This window comes from Carlito syrichta, unplaced genomic scaffold, assembly GCF_000164805.1.
Source record: "Carlito syrichta isolate Samal-C Ts95f unplaced genomic scaffold, Tarsius_syrichta-2.0.1 Scaffold47750, whole genome shotgun sequence".
NCBI lineage: Eukaryota > Metazoa > Chordata > Mammalia > Primates > Tarsiidae > Carlito > Carlito syrichta.
In genome coordinates this window covers 270,581-288,961 of record NW_006991846.1, presented here as the reverse complement: position 1 = coordinate 288,961, position 18,381 = coordinate 270,581, and the positions used below count along the sequence as shown (strand labels likewise).

At 35.4% G+C, this 18,381-nt stretch overlaps 1 protein-coding gene across 1 annotated transcript; it reads left to right on the top strand.

Moving 5' to 3' along the window:
* Positions 1-618: 618 nt before the first annotated feature.
* Positions 619-16,751, top strand: LOC103250040 (lanosterol 14-alpha demethylase). Its single transcript, XM_008048636.1, has 9 exons — positions 619-719; positions 3,360-3,536; positions 4,417-4,543; positions 5,610-5,784; positions 8,778-8,897; positions 9,313-9,508; positions 10,708-10,803; positions 11,606-11,774; positions 15,312-16,751. The coding sequence occupies exons 2-9, from the start codon at positions 3,384-3,386 to the stop codon at positions 15,512-15,514; spliced, it is 1,239 nt and encodes a 412-aa protein (XP_008046827.1). The 5' UTR covers positions 619-719; positions 3,360-3,383; the 3' UTR covers positions 15,515-16,751.
* The last annotated feature ends 1,630 nt before the right edge of the window (positions 16,752-18,381 follow it).

Here is an 18,381-nt window from a genome sequence, read left to right as displayed (position 1 = left end):
ACAACGATACAAAATAATACAATATGACAGCTATTTATATAGCATTTGCTCCTCAAGGAAGTTGGCAAAAATATAAAGATAAAAAATTTGAAGACCATGTATATAGCCTTTAAATTGTATTAGGTATTATAAATAACTTAGAGGTCACTTAAAGTATATAGGAGGATGTGTATAGATTATATGCAAGTACTGTGCCATTTTTATAAGGGAGTTAGCCATCCCCTGGAATCAATCACCCAGAAATACCAAGGGACGACTGTGATTTGATTTGACATTTTGGGTTTTTTTTTTTCCTTTGCTACTGATGGTTAGAAAAGTTGCCTGAGGACACTAATAATATTGGACATATTCTGGGTAGTGTCCATCATTTCAAGTTGCAGTGCCTTTGTGTTTGGTCATTTATCTTGCATCATATTTTCGCGTTCCTGTTTGAAATAGTTATTCTCCAAAGATATTTGCATCTTGGCTGTTCTTTAAATTACTTCATTTTGGGAGGGGGGGATGTAACTTTTTTTAGTATTAACAGTTTTTAAAAAATTGTTTTGGTTATGAAACTAAAGTTGGTTTCTCTCTTGAAATGAAATAAGAAATGAAAAAAAAAATTTCTTTTTTTCTTGCAGAAAAGTCCACCATACATTTTCTCACCAATTCCATTTCTTGGGCATGCCATAGCATTTGGGAAAAGTCCAATTGAATTTCTAGAAAATGCGTATGAACAAGTAAGTTTTCCAAATAATTAGCGGAAAAGAAACTACTTTCAATAAGTCCTTCTTAAACTTTTTAAAGTGGGAGAACATTTTAAAATAATTTTATCATGCATATACCCAGTATAGGAAACATAGAATTGAAGCTGCTCTAGTTTAAGAGATGGAAGGGTCTTGGAGATACCTTCCCTTATAGCTGCTGGCATGGGGAGTCTTTGAGGCATTACTAAGGAAACCTGTAGTTCTGGCAACTGTGGTTTAAAAACCACTGTTCTTAATTTTGTATTCACTGATTGTAGCTAAAACTGATATTAATTAATCCTCATTTTTCTTAACCATGCATCTCTGGGATACTCTAACCTGCTTTATACATGTTCTGTGACTTTGCAGTCCACTTGGATGACCAGCATGACACCATAGCCACTCTAATCTTTGCTTCTCTTCTCTCTAATAAGCTTTCCCGTACCAGTTCAGCCATTTACTTCATAGTCCCAGTTTGGACTTGTCACTCTCAACTGTTTCACCTTCACAATATACCGTATTTTTAGACCACACCTTCTGGTTTGCTTGTGCGGTTTTTTCTATAATAAACATTCATTTACTCCATTAGTTCTTCTTTTCCACTGCCCCATTTACTTTCTCCTGATTTATCAGACTTTTTTCTTCGTTTTCCTTCTTTTTCACTGGGTCTGTGGTCCATTAGTTACACTCTTGCCAATACTGTACCTTAAATCTCCTTGCCTTTGGATCTTTTCGTTGTGCTCAACTGGCAAAACTTCAGTGTTGGAGGAAACCACTTATTTTCCTTCTTCTTACACTAGATTAACATCTTTTAATTTTATGATTGCCTACCTTAAACAAAATTTGAATACTGCTCAACAATCCTGTGAAATTCTTGTGACTGGCTTTTCCACTTACCACATTGACTAATTCAAACCTTCTCTTTTCTAAATATCTGAATCTTTCTACCTTTCCATCAAAGCAGGTAACTTTTTTCTTCCTCAGAGTGATTAAAAACCATCCAATGGTGGGAACTTCCTCATGTTCTCAATTTCAAACTTAGAAACCTGCTTATATTTATATAATCTTATTCCTTTTTTCTTGATTACAGTAATAATTATAAAACACTTTGTGCCAGTATTTAGTGCATTACAAAGATTATCTCCCTGAAGCTCCACAAACACCCACCCCTTCAGATATATCCATTTTATAGATGACAAAACTGAGAAGCAGAGAGGTCATATAATTTCTTCTTGAGCTCGCTAGTAGATAGTGGTCACACCAGGGTGGTCTGATTTCTGAGCCTGTGATTTTAATGATGATAATAATAGGAAGCAAGTCATTAAGGTTATGTAAGCCAAGGCACTCTTCTCTGCCCTGTGTCTACAATTTACTTATAATTTACTTTTAATCTTGATAGGAGCTCTGTGAAGGAGGTACTCTTATTATCATTTTATAGGTGAGGGAAACTAAAGCACAGAGAGGTTAAGTTCTCTGACTCTAGGTCCAAGATCACACAGCTAATAGGTGGAAGAGCAGGGATTTGAACCCAAGCAGTCTGCCTCCAGAATCTCATACTGTAGCTCACTATATTTTACCACTTTGATTTCATTTATATTTTGCTGAACTCTCCATCCCTCTCTTTTTTCTTAGGAACCTTATGCTGTTATTTCCTTCTCAACTGAATTTTCCCCTTTTTCTCTGAAAAGTTCTCAGATGTCACCCATTTGAAACTTCCTTGGTATGACTTATGAGGTCTGTATTGTGTGGTCTAGGTGATGCCTCAGGCTCAGCTCTTATCTCCTCCTTCCTGTCTTTTTCTCTCTTTGGGACTTTTGTGCATGTTTGGTTACCAAGCGAACTCCCACTCATTCTTCGGTCTCAGCTCAGGTGTCTCTTCCTCTCTTAGGTCTTCCTTTATAGGTTCTCGCACCACAGAGTATAATACTTTCTTTTGTATAATACTTGTCACATTGACAATTTTACATTTGTTAATGTGATTTTTTGATTAATTGGTATCTTTTCCAATAGACTAAGTTTTATGTATCAGGGGCAGTATTTTTGTTCAGATTATATCCTCAGAGCCTAGTCTTCAATAATAATGAGAAGAATGCAAGGAAAAGCATTTAACACCTAACCAGAGTAACCAAAAAAGAAAATGAAATTATTCAGTGTAGGTGAGATAGTTGTAAAAATGATTACTAAATACATTTCCAGTGTGTTCACATAGCAAGTACTATAGAAAAGGTCAGATTCTTTGACTACTGTTGTTTGTTTTTACCAAAGGAAGAAAACCACTGCATTCTTAGAGAAGTTCATTGCAGAATTATCTATAATAAGAAAATTTGACCAATATGCCCAATAGGGAAAGAGCAGTTGGGTAAATTAATATTGTGATGTCCATGTAAACTATAGAAAATATTTTCAATATGAACAGTGAAAAAAGCAGAATTAAAAGTTGTATTTATACTTCTTTTGCAACTGGGTGGACATAATTATAAATTTGGACAAAGACAGGAGTAGTGGGGACTATGGCAGGATGAAAAAGAAGGTTCATGTATGTTTTATTTTTTCAACAGTGTATTATTCTGTGATTAAAAGTATCTTAGTGCTGCATAATTTTTGATAACATGGTTGTGGCCACTCTCTCTTCAGTATGGACCTGTATTTAGTTTTACCATGGTTGGCAAGACATTTACTTACCTTCTTGGGAGCGATGCTGCTGCACTGCTTTTTAATAGTAAAAATGAGGACCTGAATGCAGAAGATGTCTATAGTCGTCTTACAACACCTGTGTTTGGGAGAGGAGTCGCATACGATGTGCCTAATCCCGTAGGTGACACTGTTATTATGAAGAAAGACAAATCTGTGTTTTAATAGTTACAGCTAATAGTGTGATATTGTACATTTAAAATGCAGAAAGTTTATTCTTTGGTTCAAAAATCTGAAGACTCATGAAACATTTAAAAGAAGAAAAGCCATGGGTAACTAATAAGGAATGAGTATTTTCTTTTGTAGTTGCTGGCATGGATTAAGCAATTTTAAAGGGTTTCCTATTCAAAGAAATGGGATCAATGATTACTTAGCATATTGGGATTTAATTTAAGAAGGGTAGCAAGAAAATCCCATTATTTCATGAAAATATTTCCTACCTACCCATTTCTGCCTCAAATTCTAGCATGAGAACTGTTTTGAGCTAGAGATTGCTGACTTGAGAAGTTCTTTAATGCAGCTACTTTAGGTGTGGGGTATATTTGTGTGTGTTTCCCCCATTTTCAAATATTAAAGTGTTATAAGTTGATATAGAAAATAGATAATTAGCCCAGCTGCTTGGTATAAATGTTGGCTGTCTATATGACACACTTAATCCAGTACCCTAATATAGCAGTTAAAAGTTGAGATTAAATGTTGTTTCTGGGGACGGGGGATAATCCAGTACCCTAATATAGCAGTTAAAAGTTGAGATTGAATGTTGTTTCTGGGAACGGGGGAATGAATGTTCTCAAGATCGTAAGAAAGGACCTGGAAAATCCGTTTGCTCAGATACATCTATTCATTTTTTTAAGACAGCTTATTAGACTTTTAAAATACAAATCCCCATAAGGGTTAAAACCATTTGTTGTTTTAGCATTACATAGTTGTAATGGCTTAAATGGATCTTATGATAAAACAAAAATGTGTTTTAATGCTGTACACCCTTAATATTTTTAAGGTTTTCTTGGAGCAGAAGAAAATGTTAAAAAGTGGTCTTAACATAACCCACTTCAGACAGCATGTTTCTATAATTGAAAAAGAAACACAAGAATACTTTCAAAGTTGGGGAGAAAGTGGAGAAAAAAGTAAGCAAAATGTTTTACATTTGCTCTAATATGTCTTCTTTTCTGTGAATAGAAATCTAGAGTATGTATGCATGTAGCATATATAAAACAAACCATAATGTATGTAAACTACCTTGCATTTAATGGATGAAACATGTTATGACTACCATAGAGCTGTAATTGAGAATCCAGTCTTTACACTGGACTGCAGTAAGTATTGCTTTCAGAGGCAATTGCTCTGCCTATAGTAGGAAGTAACATCTGTCCAAAGGGTGGTAGGATTCAGGGCAGCAGGTCACCACATTCTTACTCTGGCCTTTAGCTTCTATAAAAGGTCCAGAAACTTTATTTTTATTGCACTTAAAGATGGTGTGATATATTTTCTAACCATACAATAAGATGAAATGTAAATTAGAATACCAGTTTAATAGATACATGTGGGACACATTATAGCACCAAGAAGACCAGAATATTTGCTGACCTTCATTTTATTGGCAAATCTAATTGGGAAGCCAGATGATAACTGGAAGTTTATTTGGTGAATGTGGCATTAAACAATGGGGAATTAATTGGATAATTTTTATGACTTAAGTGTCATCAAAGTATACTTGCCTGATACATCTGTCTCCAGTGGTGGGATATATAAGTTGGTGACTAGTTACAGTTTCCTTTTGTATCTAGCTGAGAATTTAGTTTTTAGTCCTGATCTTCCTACGTTTGAGCTGGGAAATAATCTGATTATCAGTTGTTGGACTGCCATTCCTTGGGATGTATTGTCCTCATATGCACTATAAATAAGCTTTTTGTTGATTTTGATATGCTATGATCTGGGAATTGGATAACAACATTTACTTTTATCTTCATTTTAGGTTTTGAGATGCCTTTGTAGCATCTGTTTTGGCTGTCTAGAGGGGCAAGGTGCATCCCATAATTTGGTTTATTGCCTCTCTTCAGTGTTGTACCTAGCCACATAGCTGTCTATAGATTTTTTTGATTATATGAATAGGATCTTGTTTGCAAGTTTTTCTTCTCAATTTTCCTTTACTTTTTGGAAATAGTAATGAGAATGATCTTCTCTCCTCCACAGATTTGTTTGAAGCTCTTTCTGAGCTTATAATTTTAACAGCCAGCCATTGTTTACATGGAAAAGAAATCAGAAGTCAACTTAATGAGAAGGTGGCACAGTTGTATGCAGATTTGGATGGAGGTTTTAGCCATGCAGCCTGGCTATTACCAGGTTGGCTGCCTTTGCCTAGTTTCAGGTATGGATGAAGAAAGTATTACACTTGGTTGCTTAATTTGTATAATTGCTATAGTGTTGGTATACTATGCCTTAACAAAGACAAAAATTGAACAGTTAAAACATACAAATTGGGAAAGATTATGAATCTCTATTCTTCTATAAGAATTTAAGACATTTTCTTTATATAGTGAGCTTATTTAAAGTACATTTTAGTTTATTAAAAGGGTGATCTATGGTCTCTCTAGTCTATTATTTTAAAGCCTACTTATCTCACATATGCATACTTAGGAGGGTCTCTGAACTACCTAAAAGTGGCACATTCCTTTTCTAAGCACTTGTTTGAAAGTCTTTAATGGTTTTGTAGTGTATTGTGAATTTTCTTTCTTTTGAATATTTGTGCCTTTACTTAATTTTCTGTCTCTTTATGCCGGCTGTACTATGATTTTCTTAAGGGTAGGAACCATCTCTGATACAAGAAATATTGCTCTTAGGACTCACTGTCTTTCATATCATTAGGCTTTCTGTACCTTTGTTGATTCATTTGTATTCGGTTAAGAGATAGGAGGAGTTAAATTGTTACTCCATTTTCCTTCTATTTCTGCCCCCTCTAATGAGTTACAGAATAAAAGAGGGGTGAGTAGATGGGAGAGCCAAGAGAAGTTCTCTAAAGTTCTCTGGAACTCATCATACCTTATATATGAAAGGAGCGTTATAGTTTCAAAATATTGTTGTATGTATTAGACACCCAGAGCAGTCCTTGGTCTATAGTGGAGTCTCCATTAATGTGTATCGAACCTTTTTCCATCTGCCCTATCTCTAGGATAAAGTCAAAAATTTTAAGCTTGGTATGATAAGCCCTTCACAGTCTCACCCAGTGTTTTTCTGTTTTACTCTTTTTTTTTTAATTTAAATTTTTTTATTTTAAAGATGTGGGGTACAATTCAGAGTTAGGTATACAAATGTTCATTATGTAGGTACCCTTGTTGATAAGGTGTGACCCCTTCACTTTCCCAGGCAGACTCCCACTACTGCCAATCCCACTTCCCCACCCCCCTTCCGGCAGTTTCCTTCTACTGCCAATCCTTTTTTATAGTCTTATAGTAATTGTTTATGGTCTGGTTATGAGTGACAACATGTGATACTGAGATTCTATAATACTGAGTGATCTTTCACAGAAAGAACTGAGTATCACATGTTCTCACTCATAAGTGGACCTTGAACAATTGTCATATAATACTGAGTGATTTTTCACAGAAACAAAAAACTACGTACATCCAGGTTGCTGTGAAGTTCATGATTTTGTTCTTCTTTATGGCTGCGTAATATTCTGTCGTGGATATCTACTACATTTTTTTTAATCTAGTCCTTTTTCGATGGACAACACAGTTGGTTCCATGTTCTTGCTACTGTGAACAATGCTGCGATAAACATACGTGTGCAGGTATCTTTTTTATAGAGTGATTTGAGTTCTTCTGGGTATATTCCCAGTGTGGGGGGATTGCAGGATAGTATGGAAGGTCGATTTTTAGATCTTTCGGGAATCGCCACACTGTTTTCCACAGAGGCTGTACTAGTTTCCACTCCCACCAGCAGTGTAGAAGTGTTCCCTTTTCACTGCATCCTCTCCAGCATCTGTTGTTTTTTGTTATTGATGATAGCCATCCTGACTGGAGTTACATGGTTATCTCAGTGTAGTTTTAATTGCATTTCTTTGATGACTAGTGAGTCTAAGCATTTTTTCATGTATCTGTTGGCTGCTCATTGTCTTCTTTTGAGAACTGTCTATTCATATTTTGCCCACTTTGTAATGGGGCTGTTTTTTTCTTTTCGGTACGTTTGAGTTCCTTGTAGATCCTAGATGTTAGGCCTTTGTCAGACATACTGTTGGCAAATATTTTTTCCCAGTCTGTAGGCTCTCTGTTCTCTTGATGGTTTCTTTGGCTTTGCATAAGCTTGTCAGTTTGATGAGGTCCCGCTTGTCTATCTTATCTCTTATGGCATATGCACTTGGGATTTTGATCAGGAATTGGTTGCCAGTTCCACTTTCCATAAGGGTGTCTCCTGCATTTTCTAAGGTTCTTATGGTTTGTGGTTTCACATTTAGCTCTTTGATACATGTAGGGTTGATTTTTGTGTATGGTGATAGGAAGGGGTCTTGTTTTAATCTTCTGCATGTAGTCAACCGTGTTTTACTCTTAGCACCTGATTTAACCAGATAATTTAATTCACGTTCTCAAATCAACCTTATGTTTTCCTGTATTCATACTGTTAAGCTTCAACATCTTCCTGTCGGTACATATAATGTCAGTTGATTCTCAATAAAGGTCTTGTAAATAAGCAGAGCAGGAGTTTTTATTAGAAGGCTTGATTGAAGTGGATGCTTAGGAATCATTGGTTTTAAATCCTAGCTCCAGTGCTATCTAGCTGTAAATTGAGGTTAATATTATTTGCCTCACAAGAAGTGGGTAATTCATGTAAAACACTTAATGTAGAATCTGCTACATGGGGAGCATCCTAAATATTTAAAGGTAAAATTTTAGGAGTTGAAGCTTGTTTTCTGAATCTACTAGATTTTGCCCCCTGAAAAATTATGCTGTATTAGAAAATGGAAAGTTGAGTCAAATCCTGTAGAAGAACCAGAGTGACTCTCCTGCTTTAAGACTTAATTTGGTGTTAAAATTAGAATCTCATGTTAATTCAAGTATTGTACTTTATGCTGAACTAGAAAATGCATCTAAATCTTGCTTGTTTTAGGCCTATAGTTTGAACATAGGTAATGTATTAGGAATCTGGAATATATATATTAAGACACAGTTCTTGCCATTGGGGACTGTGGAAATTTTTAACATGGCTTATTTTTTTTTCTTGGTTCTGATTTTTAAAAAAATTGTTTTAGAGTCATTCAAGTTTGTTAAATAAGGTTGCTTTATGCTAGGTCTTGGTTCTCAAAATGAATTTGATCTACATTATATTGCTTTATTTTAAAAAATCATTTTTATCTTTGGGTTACAGACGCAGAGACAGAGCTCATCGAGAGATCAAGAATATTTTCTATAAAGCAATCCAGAAACGCAGGCAGTCAGAAGAAAAAATTGATGACATTCTTCAAACTTTACTAGAGTCTACATATAAGTAAGAGCTGTTCAGATCACCTATTAAACTGGAACGGGAAATTTCACATTAAAACATAGCTAAATAGTATTTTCAGTTTTAAAAATGATGTTGGCAAAATAAGTTGATAACTTAGACCTTTGGACTTTTCAAATTGTTGAGATATAAATTACTGGGATTGCATGTTTTCCTATAATCTCAATGACTGGGCATGGTGAAAGTTTAATAAACTAATGAAGCTTTCATATTCAAAGTCATGTTTTCTACTGGTCTGTCTTTTCCCTAAAACGAAAAATAAAAACTCTGAATTGTGGTAGACAAATGCAAGAGACTACTGTACCCCAAAAATGTATTCATTATGATACTTTATGTAAAGCTTGAGGTGTGAAATGTATCTACTGAAATGTTAAATATGTGTGTATGGTTCATTCCTTAGGGATGGGCGTCCTTTGACAGATGAAGAAGTAGCAGGGATGCTTATTGGACTACTATTGGCAGGGCAGCATACATCCTCAACTACTAGTGCCTGGATGGGCTTCTTTTTGGCCAGAGACAAAACATTTCAAGAAAAATGTTACTTAGAACAGAAAACAGTCTGTGGAGAGGATCTGCCTCCTTTAACTTATGACCAGGTTTGTTGGATTTTTCCATTTCATTGCTACCTTAAACTTTGAGTATCTGTGGCTAATTTTTAGAAGGAACAGTTAGAGGTTTTCTACATACTTGCTTAAACAGATTATCTTCTCTATTTTTAGCAAATTCCCCATAACCTTACCTAAAATATCCAAATGTTAATGCTTTTTGTTGTTAAACTTTATCAGATATGTTTCATGTTGATGCCTTAGAGATCCTTGGGGATTTTGGTCCTCTGTTTCAAAGTCTGCCTTCCATAGATAGAGGATATTATGTATGTGCTGTGTGTATCAAGTGCAGAGCCTCCGAATTACTTAGAATTCTGCATGTCCATAATGACCTTTGCAAGAGTAGAGACTTGGGTAGTGGAAGATAAAGGGGACTAGAAATTTATAAATACTATACCCAGCATTCACTGCACAACTTGATATTTCCTCTTAGAAACAAACCCTGGTCCTATATTCTTCCTGTTATCTTTTTTTTGGTCTTTTATTAATGTGTTGTCCTACATTGATTTTCAGATGTTAATTATATTCCGGGGACAGATCCTATTTTGTCATAGTGCACAGTCCTTTTTATATGTTGCTTGATTCAGTATTTTGTTGAGGGTTTTTGTATCTATGTTCATGAGGCATATTAGCTCCAGTTGATATTGCCACCTCAAATACCTGCAATGTTAAACACTTTCTGCCAGTTGTTTTTGACTGGCTCCTCTAGTAGTAGTTAGGCTTGCTTTTCACAGCTACTGTAGTTGCAGTGCTGTCTATTCAGCATTTGTCTTGGGAGAGGAGGAGGAGAAAAGTACACTACCACAAAGCTTGCTCATCTCATCAAAATTCAGGTTTCTTTTTCTCGACTTAACTCCTTATATTGTTGTAAGCCTTTGGTTAATTTTCTGGAGTTTTGAGAAAGTTAACACTGAGTTTTTTGCTAATGTTCTCATTTTTGGGGGAAGTGACTTTTTATAGGTCTTTACTGTGCCATTCTTCGGGATGATTGCCTCTCTTCCTGTTATCTTGCGCTTCCTTTTTCCCCTTGTTGACTGAGGACAGTGATAGAGCATGATAATCTCAGCCACCCTGTACTTTTATCCAGAATGCAAGCTGGCATCTACTAACCAAGAAGATAAACTATTTTTTTGGTTCTGTGGAAGTATGTTAAATATATATAAAAATCAGGAAATGCTTTCTCTTTTTAGCTCAAGGATCTAAATTTACTTGATCGCTGTATAAAAGAAACATTAAGACTTAGACCTCCTATAATGACCATGATGAGAATGGCCAAAACTCCTCAGGTGAGTGTCTTGGCTAGATCTCCCTTTTGCACCTCCAGTTTTTACTTATCAAAAAGAGGAATAGAATATCACGAAAGATAATTTTTTGATTTAAAAAGTGGAATAATCTTCCCTTCTAAATACTCAATTTTTCATATTCTAGATATATATTTTTACATAATTGCAGATAGTATATACATGCTAATTTATTTATTTAAATGATATTTTGTTATAGAGATGTGGGGTACAAGGGAGGATTTACTATATAAGGTGAAGGTGAAGGTTGGGCTTCTGACTGGCCCTTAAACTTCTCCTGATAGAGGACCAGGTATACTTGTGTTGTCACGTGCCCCCCTACATGCTAATCACGCTCTGCATTTTTATTCAACAGTTGGGTTTTTCAAATGAAAGTATTTTGTTTTCTTGGTTTTAAATTAAAGTAACATGTTTTGTTGTAGAAAATTCTAATAGTATAAATCAGATTGTGAAAGGCTCCCTGAAGTTCCAGCCCTAACTCCAAGACTTTTTAAGTATGATTTATGTACTGCATACTTCCAATCTAACATTGGCTCCCTTGGAAATTGTCTTGAGTTAAAATATTTTTTAGTTGGCCTGTCATCTAGCCAGTTTTTAAATATAGGTACACATGGTTCTTGACTTTCTTACAGTTTTTCAGCATTATAATTGGTTTATCAGGATGTAACCCCATCGTAATCTTAGGAGCAACTGTATATCTTATGTATATTAATGCTTTATTGCACAACGATCTGTTGGGTAGCATATTTTAAAATTCTCTAATGAGATGTATTGCTTTCATTTATAGACTGTGGCAGGATATACCATTCCTCCCGGACATCAGGTGTGTGTTTCTCCCACTGTCAATCAAAGACTTAAAGACTCATGGGTAGAACGTCTAGACTTTAATCCTGATCGCTACTTACAGGATAACCCAGCATCAGGAGAGAAGTTTGCCTATGTGCCATTTGGAGCTGGTAAGATGATCACATTTCAGATTTGAAATGTTTGTGCTAGTATTTGTCCCTGCAAAATAATAATCCATGCGTATTTTATTTATAGATATCCCTCCCTTTCCTCATAGGGACATTCCTGCAAACTTTCGTAGAAGTAGAATCTTTGTAAATTCGAAAAAAATATTTGTACTAAATGGTATTATTCTGTGAATCATTATATAATGTTCAATTTTTAAAAATTGGTCATGTGTGGTGATGCACGTCTGTGATCCTAACTACTCAGGAGGCTGAGGCAGGAGGATGTCTTGAGCTTGAGAGTTTGAGGCTATAGTGACTAAGATTGTGCCACTGCAGTCCAGCCTGGGTGACAAGAGTGAGACTCTGTCTCTAAAAAAACTTAAAAATAAAAAAAAAATTAAAGCTTTTCTGGATTATTTGTCAACATCTTGGCTCTCTGTAAATATCCTTATGATAAAATGGTCTTTAAATATGAGCAGGTTGTGTATAGGTTTGCAAACTTCATTTCCAGTAAGATCCTAAGATAATTTAGGTAGACCTTGTTCCTCCCATAATTCATCTGTTAGTACTCTGTAACAGATTAAACTGTAGTCTATGACTTTGGTCTTTCCAAACGGATCATTTAAGTGATAGATGACTTTTTTGCCATTGTTCACACTTTTTCTACATATTAAGGAAAGTATAAAGTCCTTTGGGAACTTCAGATCTTAACCTCATTTAAGAAGTAAATTTAATATGGTGGTATATATGTAAAAGTCACAGATTGTAAACAATTAGAGTGGCATTTAGCTCTGTAACCCAAATTCTTCCCCAAAGAAGAATCATTCCTAAACTGGGAATTGTCTGGCTTCTACTTGTATTTCACTGGAAATGGGTTGTGGGTTGCTCAGTTATTTTATATGCAGCTTGTTCCATTTTTAGACAAGTGTCATTGTTAGACCTATATATTAAGGCTGAAATATGTTTCCTTATAACATCCCATTTATGGTTATCTATGTCTCTGAAGTTATACTGTATATCTGTGAGATGTTTGAGTGCAGATATAATGTATCTTCCGTCTTTTTTTCAGTCATTGTATTAGTTCCCAAGGACTTCCATTACCACAGCCTAGGTGGCTTAAAATGGTAGAAAGTTACTATCTAGACTTTTGGAGGATGGAAGTCTGAAATCAAGGTGCTTCCAGGCCCACATTCCCTCCGAGTTTCTGCAAAGGAATCCTTCCTTACCTCCTGCTTCTGGTGACTCTTGGCAGTCCTTAGTCTGTACCTACATCACTACAGTCATTGCCTCTGTCTTCAACAGGCTTCTTCTTTATGGTGTCTCTGTGTCTTCATGTGGCCTTCTAGGACACTAGTTATTAGATCTAGGGCCTGCCATATTAACTCAGCATGATTCATCTTAATTAATTACATATACAAAGATCCTGTTTCCAAATGAAGTAATATTCTGAGGTTCTAGGTGGGCTTGAATTTTGGGGAGAGGATATCCAATTATCACGTTAAATATTTTCTTAAATATCTCCAATTTATTGATCCATTCTTTTACTTTTATGCTGTTTATGTTGGTGCATGTAGTTTGTAGGTCACTCTTTTTTTTTTTTTGAGTCAGCATTTCACTATGTCGCCCCAGGCTGGGGTGCAGTGGCACACTCATGGCCACCACAGCCTCGACCTGCTGCACTCAAGATGATCCTTCTGCTTCAGCCTTCCAAATACCTGGATCTATAGGTGCGTGCCACCATGCCCAGCTAGTTTTTAAATTTATTGTAGAGACAAGGTCTCACCATGTTGCCCAGGCTGGTCTCAAACCTGTGGGCTCAGGCGGTCCTCTTGCTTCAGCCTCCCAAAATGCTGGGATTACAGGCTTGAAGGTCACTCATTTTCATAACATTACATTTTGTGAATCATCAGAATTTATCTATGTTGATTCAATTAGGATACTTCTAGTTTGTTGCTATTAATAATCATCCTTTAGGCCCAGGCATGGTGACAAATGCCAGTAATCCCAGCACTTTGGGAGGCCATGGTGGGAGGATCGCTTGAGGCCAGGAGTTCAAGACCAGCTTAGACAACAAAGCAAGATCTCATTTATATAAAAAATAAATTAGCCAGGCATGGTGAGCACACCTATAGTTCCAGCTACTCAAGAGTGCCTGTGCCCAGGTTGAGGCTATGGTATGTGTGATTGTGCCACTGTACTCCAGCCTGGGTGACAGAGTGAAACTCCCAAATAATAATAAAACTAAAATAGAAATCATCTTCTATTCTTCTTGTAAGCCAACCTTCTCTTTAGTTGCTGTATTTGAATATGGAGCAATTTATAAATGCTCTTCTTAAATTTGGCTTCTAGAATTAAGCACATGCAGTTACAGGCAAAGCAAGCACTGTGCTAATCACTCAGTGTCTAAAAGTCTTTGTCTAGCCCCAAGTCATGAAGATATTCCCCTGCTCTTCTCTGCTAAAATTTGGTTCTTTTAGCACTTAGTTTATGATTCATCTCAAATTAATTTTTGAGATGTTAACTGATGTTAATCATTAATTGAATGGTTCTATTAAATCTAATGGCATTTGAACCATTTTTTAATAGTTTTGATACTTACTACATAAATGTGCTTTAAGGGAACTCATTAGTTAAAAAAATTGTTCAGGGGGTCTAGGTAATTGGCAGGTTCTAAATAATACAGTTTCTTTCAACACTGGACATAACTGGTCAAAGAAAATAATCATTATTAGTGTGAGATACGAATTTAATTCCACTTCTTCCTTGTGAAGCACCTAGTTACTCTACCACCATAGGTTGAAAAGACCTCATTTTCCCCATTGGTCTGCTTTAGCATCTTTGTTAATAATCAAATAACCATAAAAATATTCTGTTGGGAGCTCTCTGCTCTGTTCCATCAATATATTTGTGGATATTTATCTAGTACCACACTGTCTTGGTTGCTGTACCTTTAGTCTTGAAGTCAGATTTGAAGTCAGTTTAATTCCTCCAGCTTGGTTCTTTCTCAAGATTGCTTTGGGTATCTTAGATCCTGGGCATTTTAGAATCAGCTTATGCTTCTTCATTTGGTCACCTTTTAAATTTTGATCTCAATATGTTTTCATTAAATCCCTTCTTTCATAATCATTTGTTATGGCATTGAAGTTTTGATTAGAAGATTCTCATATTGACTTTTAACTGGGCTCTCTTGGGACAGAAACTAAGAATATTCTATTCCCAAACTAGACTACCATTTTATAATTCAAACCTTCCAATATAACCCAGATATATATTAAGTTCCAAAAAAAGTAATTGGAAAAGTCACTTTATTATGATTAGCCAAGTTTTGTTTTCCTAAAAACTGAAGTTGAAAATCTCTTGGGATTTTAAATTAATATTTACATTCCTTTTTTTATGTGAAAAGAAAATCATCTTTTTATAATACTATCTGTATATCTGATCATCTAAAATGTAGATAAATAAATGTTACCACTCCAGATTAAAAAGAAGTGAGAAAGAATTTAAACTGATTTTTATAAAAACTTTTTTCTTTTTTTATAGGGCGCCACCGTTGTATTGGGGAAAATTTTGCCTATGTTCAAATTAAGACAATTTGGTCCACCTTGCTTCGTTTATATGAATTTGATCTCATTGATGGATATTTTCCCACTGTGAATTATACAACTATGATTCACACCCCTGAAAACCCAGTCATCCATTACAAACGAAGATCAAAAGAAAAAGACTGCAAGGAACCAATATGATACATCATAAGCTGCAAAAGCATTTGAAGAGAATGACGTTTATGAAACGACTCTTATAGTATACTGTTTTTATGAGTGTGTAATTTTAAAGCCAATTTAACTTCTGATTTTAATACCTTATTAACTGAAGGTTCTATCAAACCTAATGACATTTAAACCATTTTTTAATAGTTCCATACTACATAAATGTACTTTAAGGAAACTCATTAGTTAAAAAAATTGTTCAGGGTATCTAGGTAATTGGCAGATTCTAAATAATACAGTTTCTTTCAACACTGGACATAACTGGTCAAAGAAAAGTCATAAAATTTCCAGATAGTAATTTTAAGAACATATGTAGCTCTTTGCAAGTAAGTTCAGGGTATTCAAATCTTGGACTAATTCTGCAAGATATAAAAAAAATAAAAGTCCAGAGAGATACTTGGAAACCATAGGCTATCAATTATCTGGGCAATTTGTGTGTGTGTGTGAGTGAGAGAGAGAGAGAGAGCGCACGTGCGAGCATGGGAGGTTAGGGAATAAACTCACATCTAAAGCTTTGAGTAAGAGAATACTAACTGGTTTAGTATGATGATACTCAGAAGTGGAGATACAGAGAAAAGTATATATCCTTTGAAATTTTAACTGAAAGCACTTCCTATAGGAAATTGAGATCTAGGACCATACTGAACAATAGTTTCTGAAAACAATGTAACTATTAGATCTAATTACTAAAATACTATGTATTATAAATAAGTATCTGGTTCCACAAGCTCCCATCTGCGTAAAAGTCCAAAAGAAAGTCCTTAGGGCCTGATTTTGCTTCTCTTCTTTGGCTCAAGGTTGTTCCCCATTTCCTCTCTAGAATCCAATTAAGGATGCTTCTGCTACTAGTCCTGTTGATTAAAACAGTTAACAAACTTGTAAAAAAAAAAAAAATGTATATATATATATATAATGTGTTATCAGGAATATCTGGCTTTAAGATAAGGTAATATGAAGCAGGGTCCTTGGGAATAATAAAATTGGTCACATTCTATAAACTCTGTGTTCAGGAATCCCCTTATGTCAAATTATAACTGGAGGCCTGACATGAGACACCTATGAGGCAAAAATATTTTCTCTTAAGTATATTAGAGTTGTATTTAAAAGACTGGAAGACTCATGTTGAACTCTAACTGTGATGGCAAAGTCTGCTGTTAGACAATTTTTCACATTAAAATTCTCTTTGAATAAAAAAGTCTGTATTTATGAATTATATGTGGGGAAGGGGACATCTTTATTTGTACTAATTTGTAATTGCAATTTAGTATTTCCTTTATTTACGAATTCAGGCAACAAACCACATTGTTTAGCATTACCTGTGATTTTGTCAACAGAAATTTCAGATCTTTTCATATTATGTTATAGATGTTGCAGATAGATCTCTTATTCCCAGATAGAAAGTACCTTTTTTCCCATCACTACTTTGAAATTATGGTAGTTATTAGACCTATTGCTAGGTCTTATTTGATATTTTAATTTTATGTATATCACAATTTTTAAAAGTTAACTGGTGTCCTTTGCAATCTTGTTTATTTGATGTCTTTAAAAGCATTATTCTGAGAAGAGATCCCCAGTCTCACCAGACTGCTGGTGAGATTGATGACACAAAAAAGTTAGTAACTCGAGGTAAGACTAGTCTGTTTAGTGAATAATTTGCTTTAGTCTGTAACATTTAGTTTTTAATCACAGACTAATTATTGAGAAGCATGAACAAGTGATTGCAGAGGCTTAATATTACAAGGAGGTCTGATGGTCAAACAGGAGTGAAATCAGCTTGATTAGAGAATTTGTCCATCTGCTCTTTCTCCATTGTCAGAAGAGTCTTGAATGGCAAGTCCTCCCTGCTAGCTGAGAAAGGCTTTTGCCCATGATTTTCCCCTTCAACTAACTGCTTTAGAATACCTTTATTTCTAGAACTTCTCTTACTAGAACCTAGCTGCTAATAAGGGAAACTTAAGTATAGTTGGCCCCTGGTATCTGTGGGTTCTACATGCTTAGATTCAACAAACTGGACAGAAAGTTATTGAAAAAAAAAAATTAAAAGCCAATACAACAATAAAAAATACAAATAAAAGAACAATATATTATATCAACTACTTACATAGCATTTATATTAGATTTTATAAGTAATCTAGAGGCAATTTAAAATATAAGAAGAATGGATGTACATAGGTTATGTGCAAATACCATGCCATTTTATGAGAGACTTTGGCATTTAAGGGGAGTCCTGGAACCAATCCCTTGTAGATACTGACGAATGACTAATTGGAAATTTTCAAGAACATACAACTTGCTAACATTCCTGTGTGTGCTGGTATAAGTCATAATATGACAAAATCCTCTGGATATAAGTATCAAACACTACTCTTCTTGCTGTGTTATTAAGCTGCCATGATGTTGGGAGCCAGCCATGTAGACCCACTGAGCGTTAGGGATCAGGATGGGCCGTTGACCCTGAGACCACTAGGCTGCGTTTGGGAGCTATTGACTCCATTTCCTCCCCCTTTCTACTCAGCACTAACCAGATTAAGCTCCTGTGAGCTCAAAACATAAAAACTCTGAGACCGGGACGAACATAAGCTAACTTTAGAAGCTCATTGCTCCCATTCTTCCACAAACTGCAGTTTTGGCTTTCACACAACTTACAATTCAAACTCGTGTCACAACTAAGAGCCTTAGTATTGGTCACAGGCTTCTGGGTCATGATCTGAGGATTTACTGAAGGTGTAAATTGTAGAATATAGTTTTAGAAGACAGCCATTTTGTTGAAAGAATGCGGCTGGGTTACTTGCAGGTAGCCCACTGTGAACTTTGGACTGGGCCACATTCCAAACATTCTCGGA

Bases quoted from the DNA above. Each gene is read 5' to 3' on its own strand.
- LOC103250040 (XM_008048636.1), top strand. From the start codon at position 3,384: ATGGTTGGCAAGACATTTACTTACCTTCTTGGGAGCGATGCTGCTGCA. The intron at 5,785-8,777 runs GTATGGATGAAG...TTTGGGTTACAG, and splicing joins CTGCCTTTGCCTAGTTTCAG to ACGCAGAGACAGAGCTCATC. The intron at 8,898-9,312 runs GTAAGAGCTGTT...TTCATTCCTTAG, and splicing joins TTACTAGAGTCTACATATAA to GGATGGGCGTCCTTTGACAG.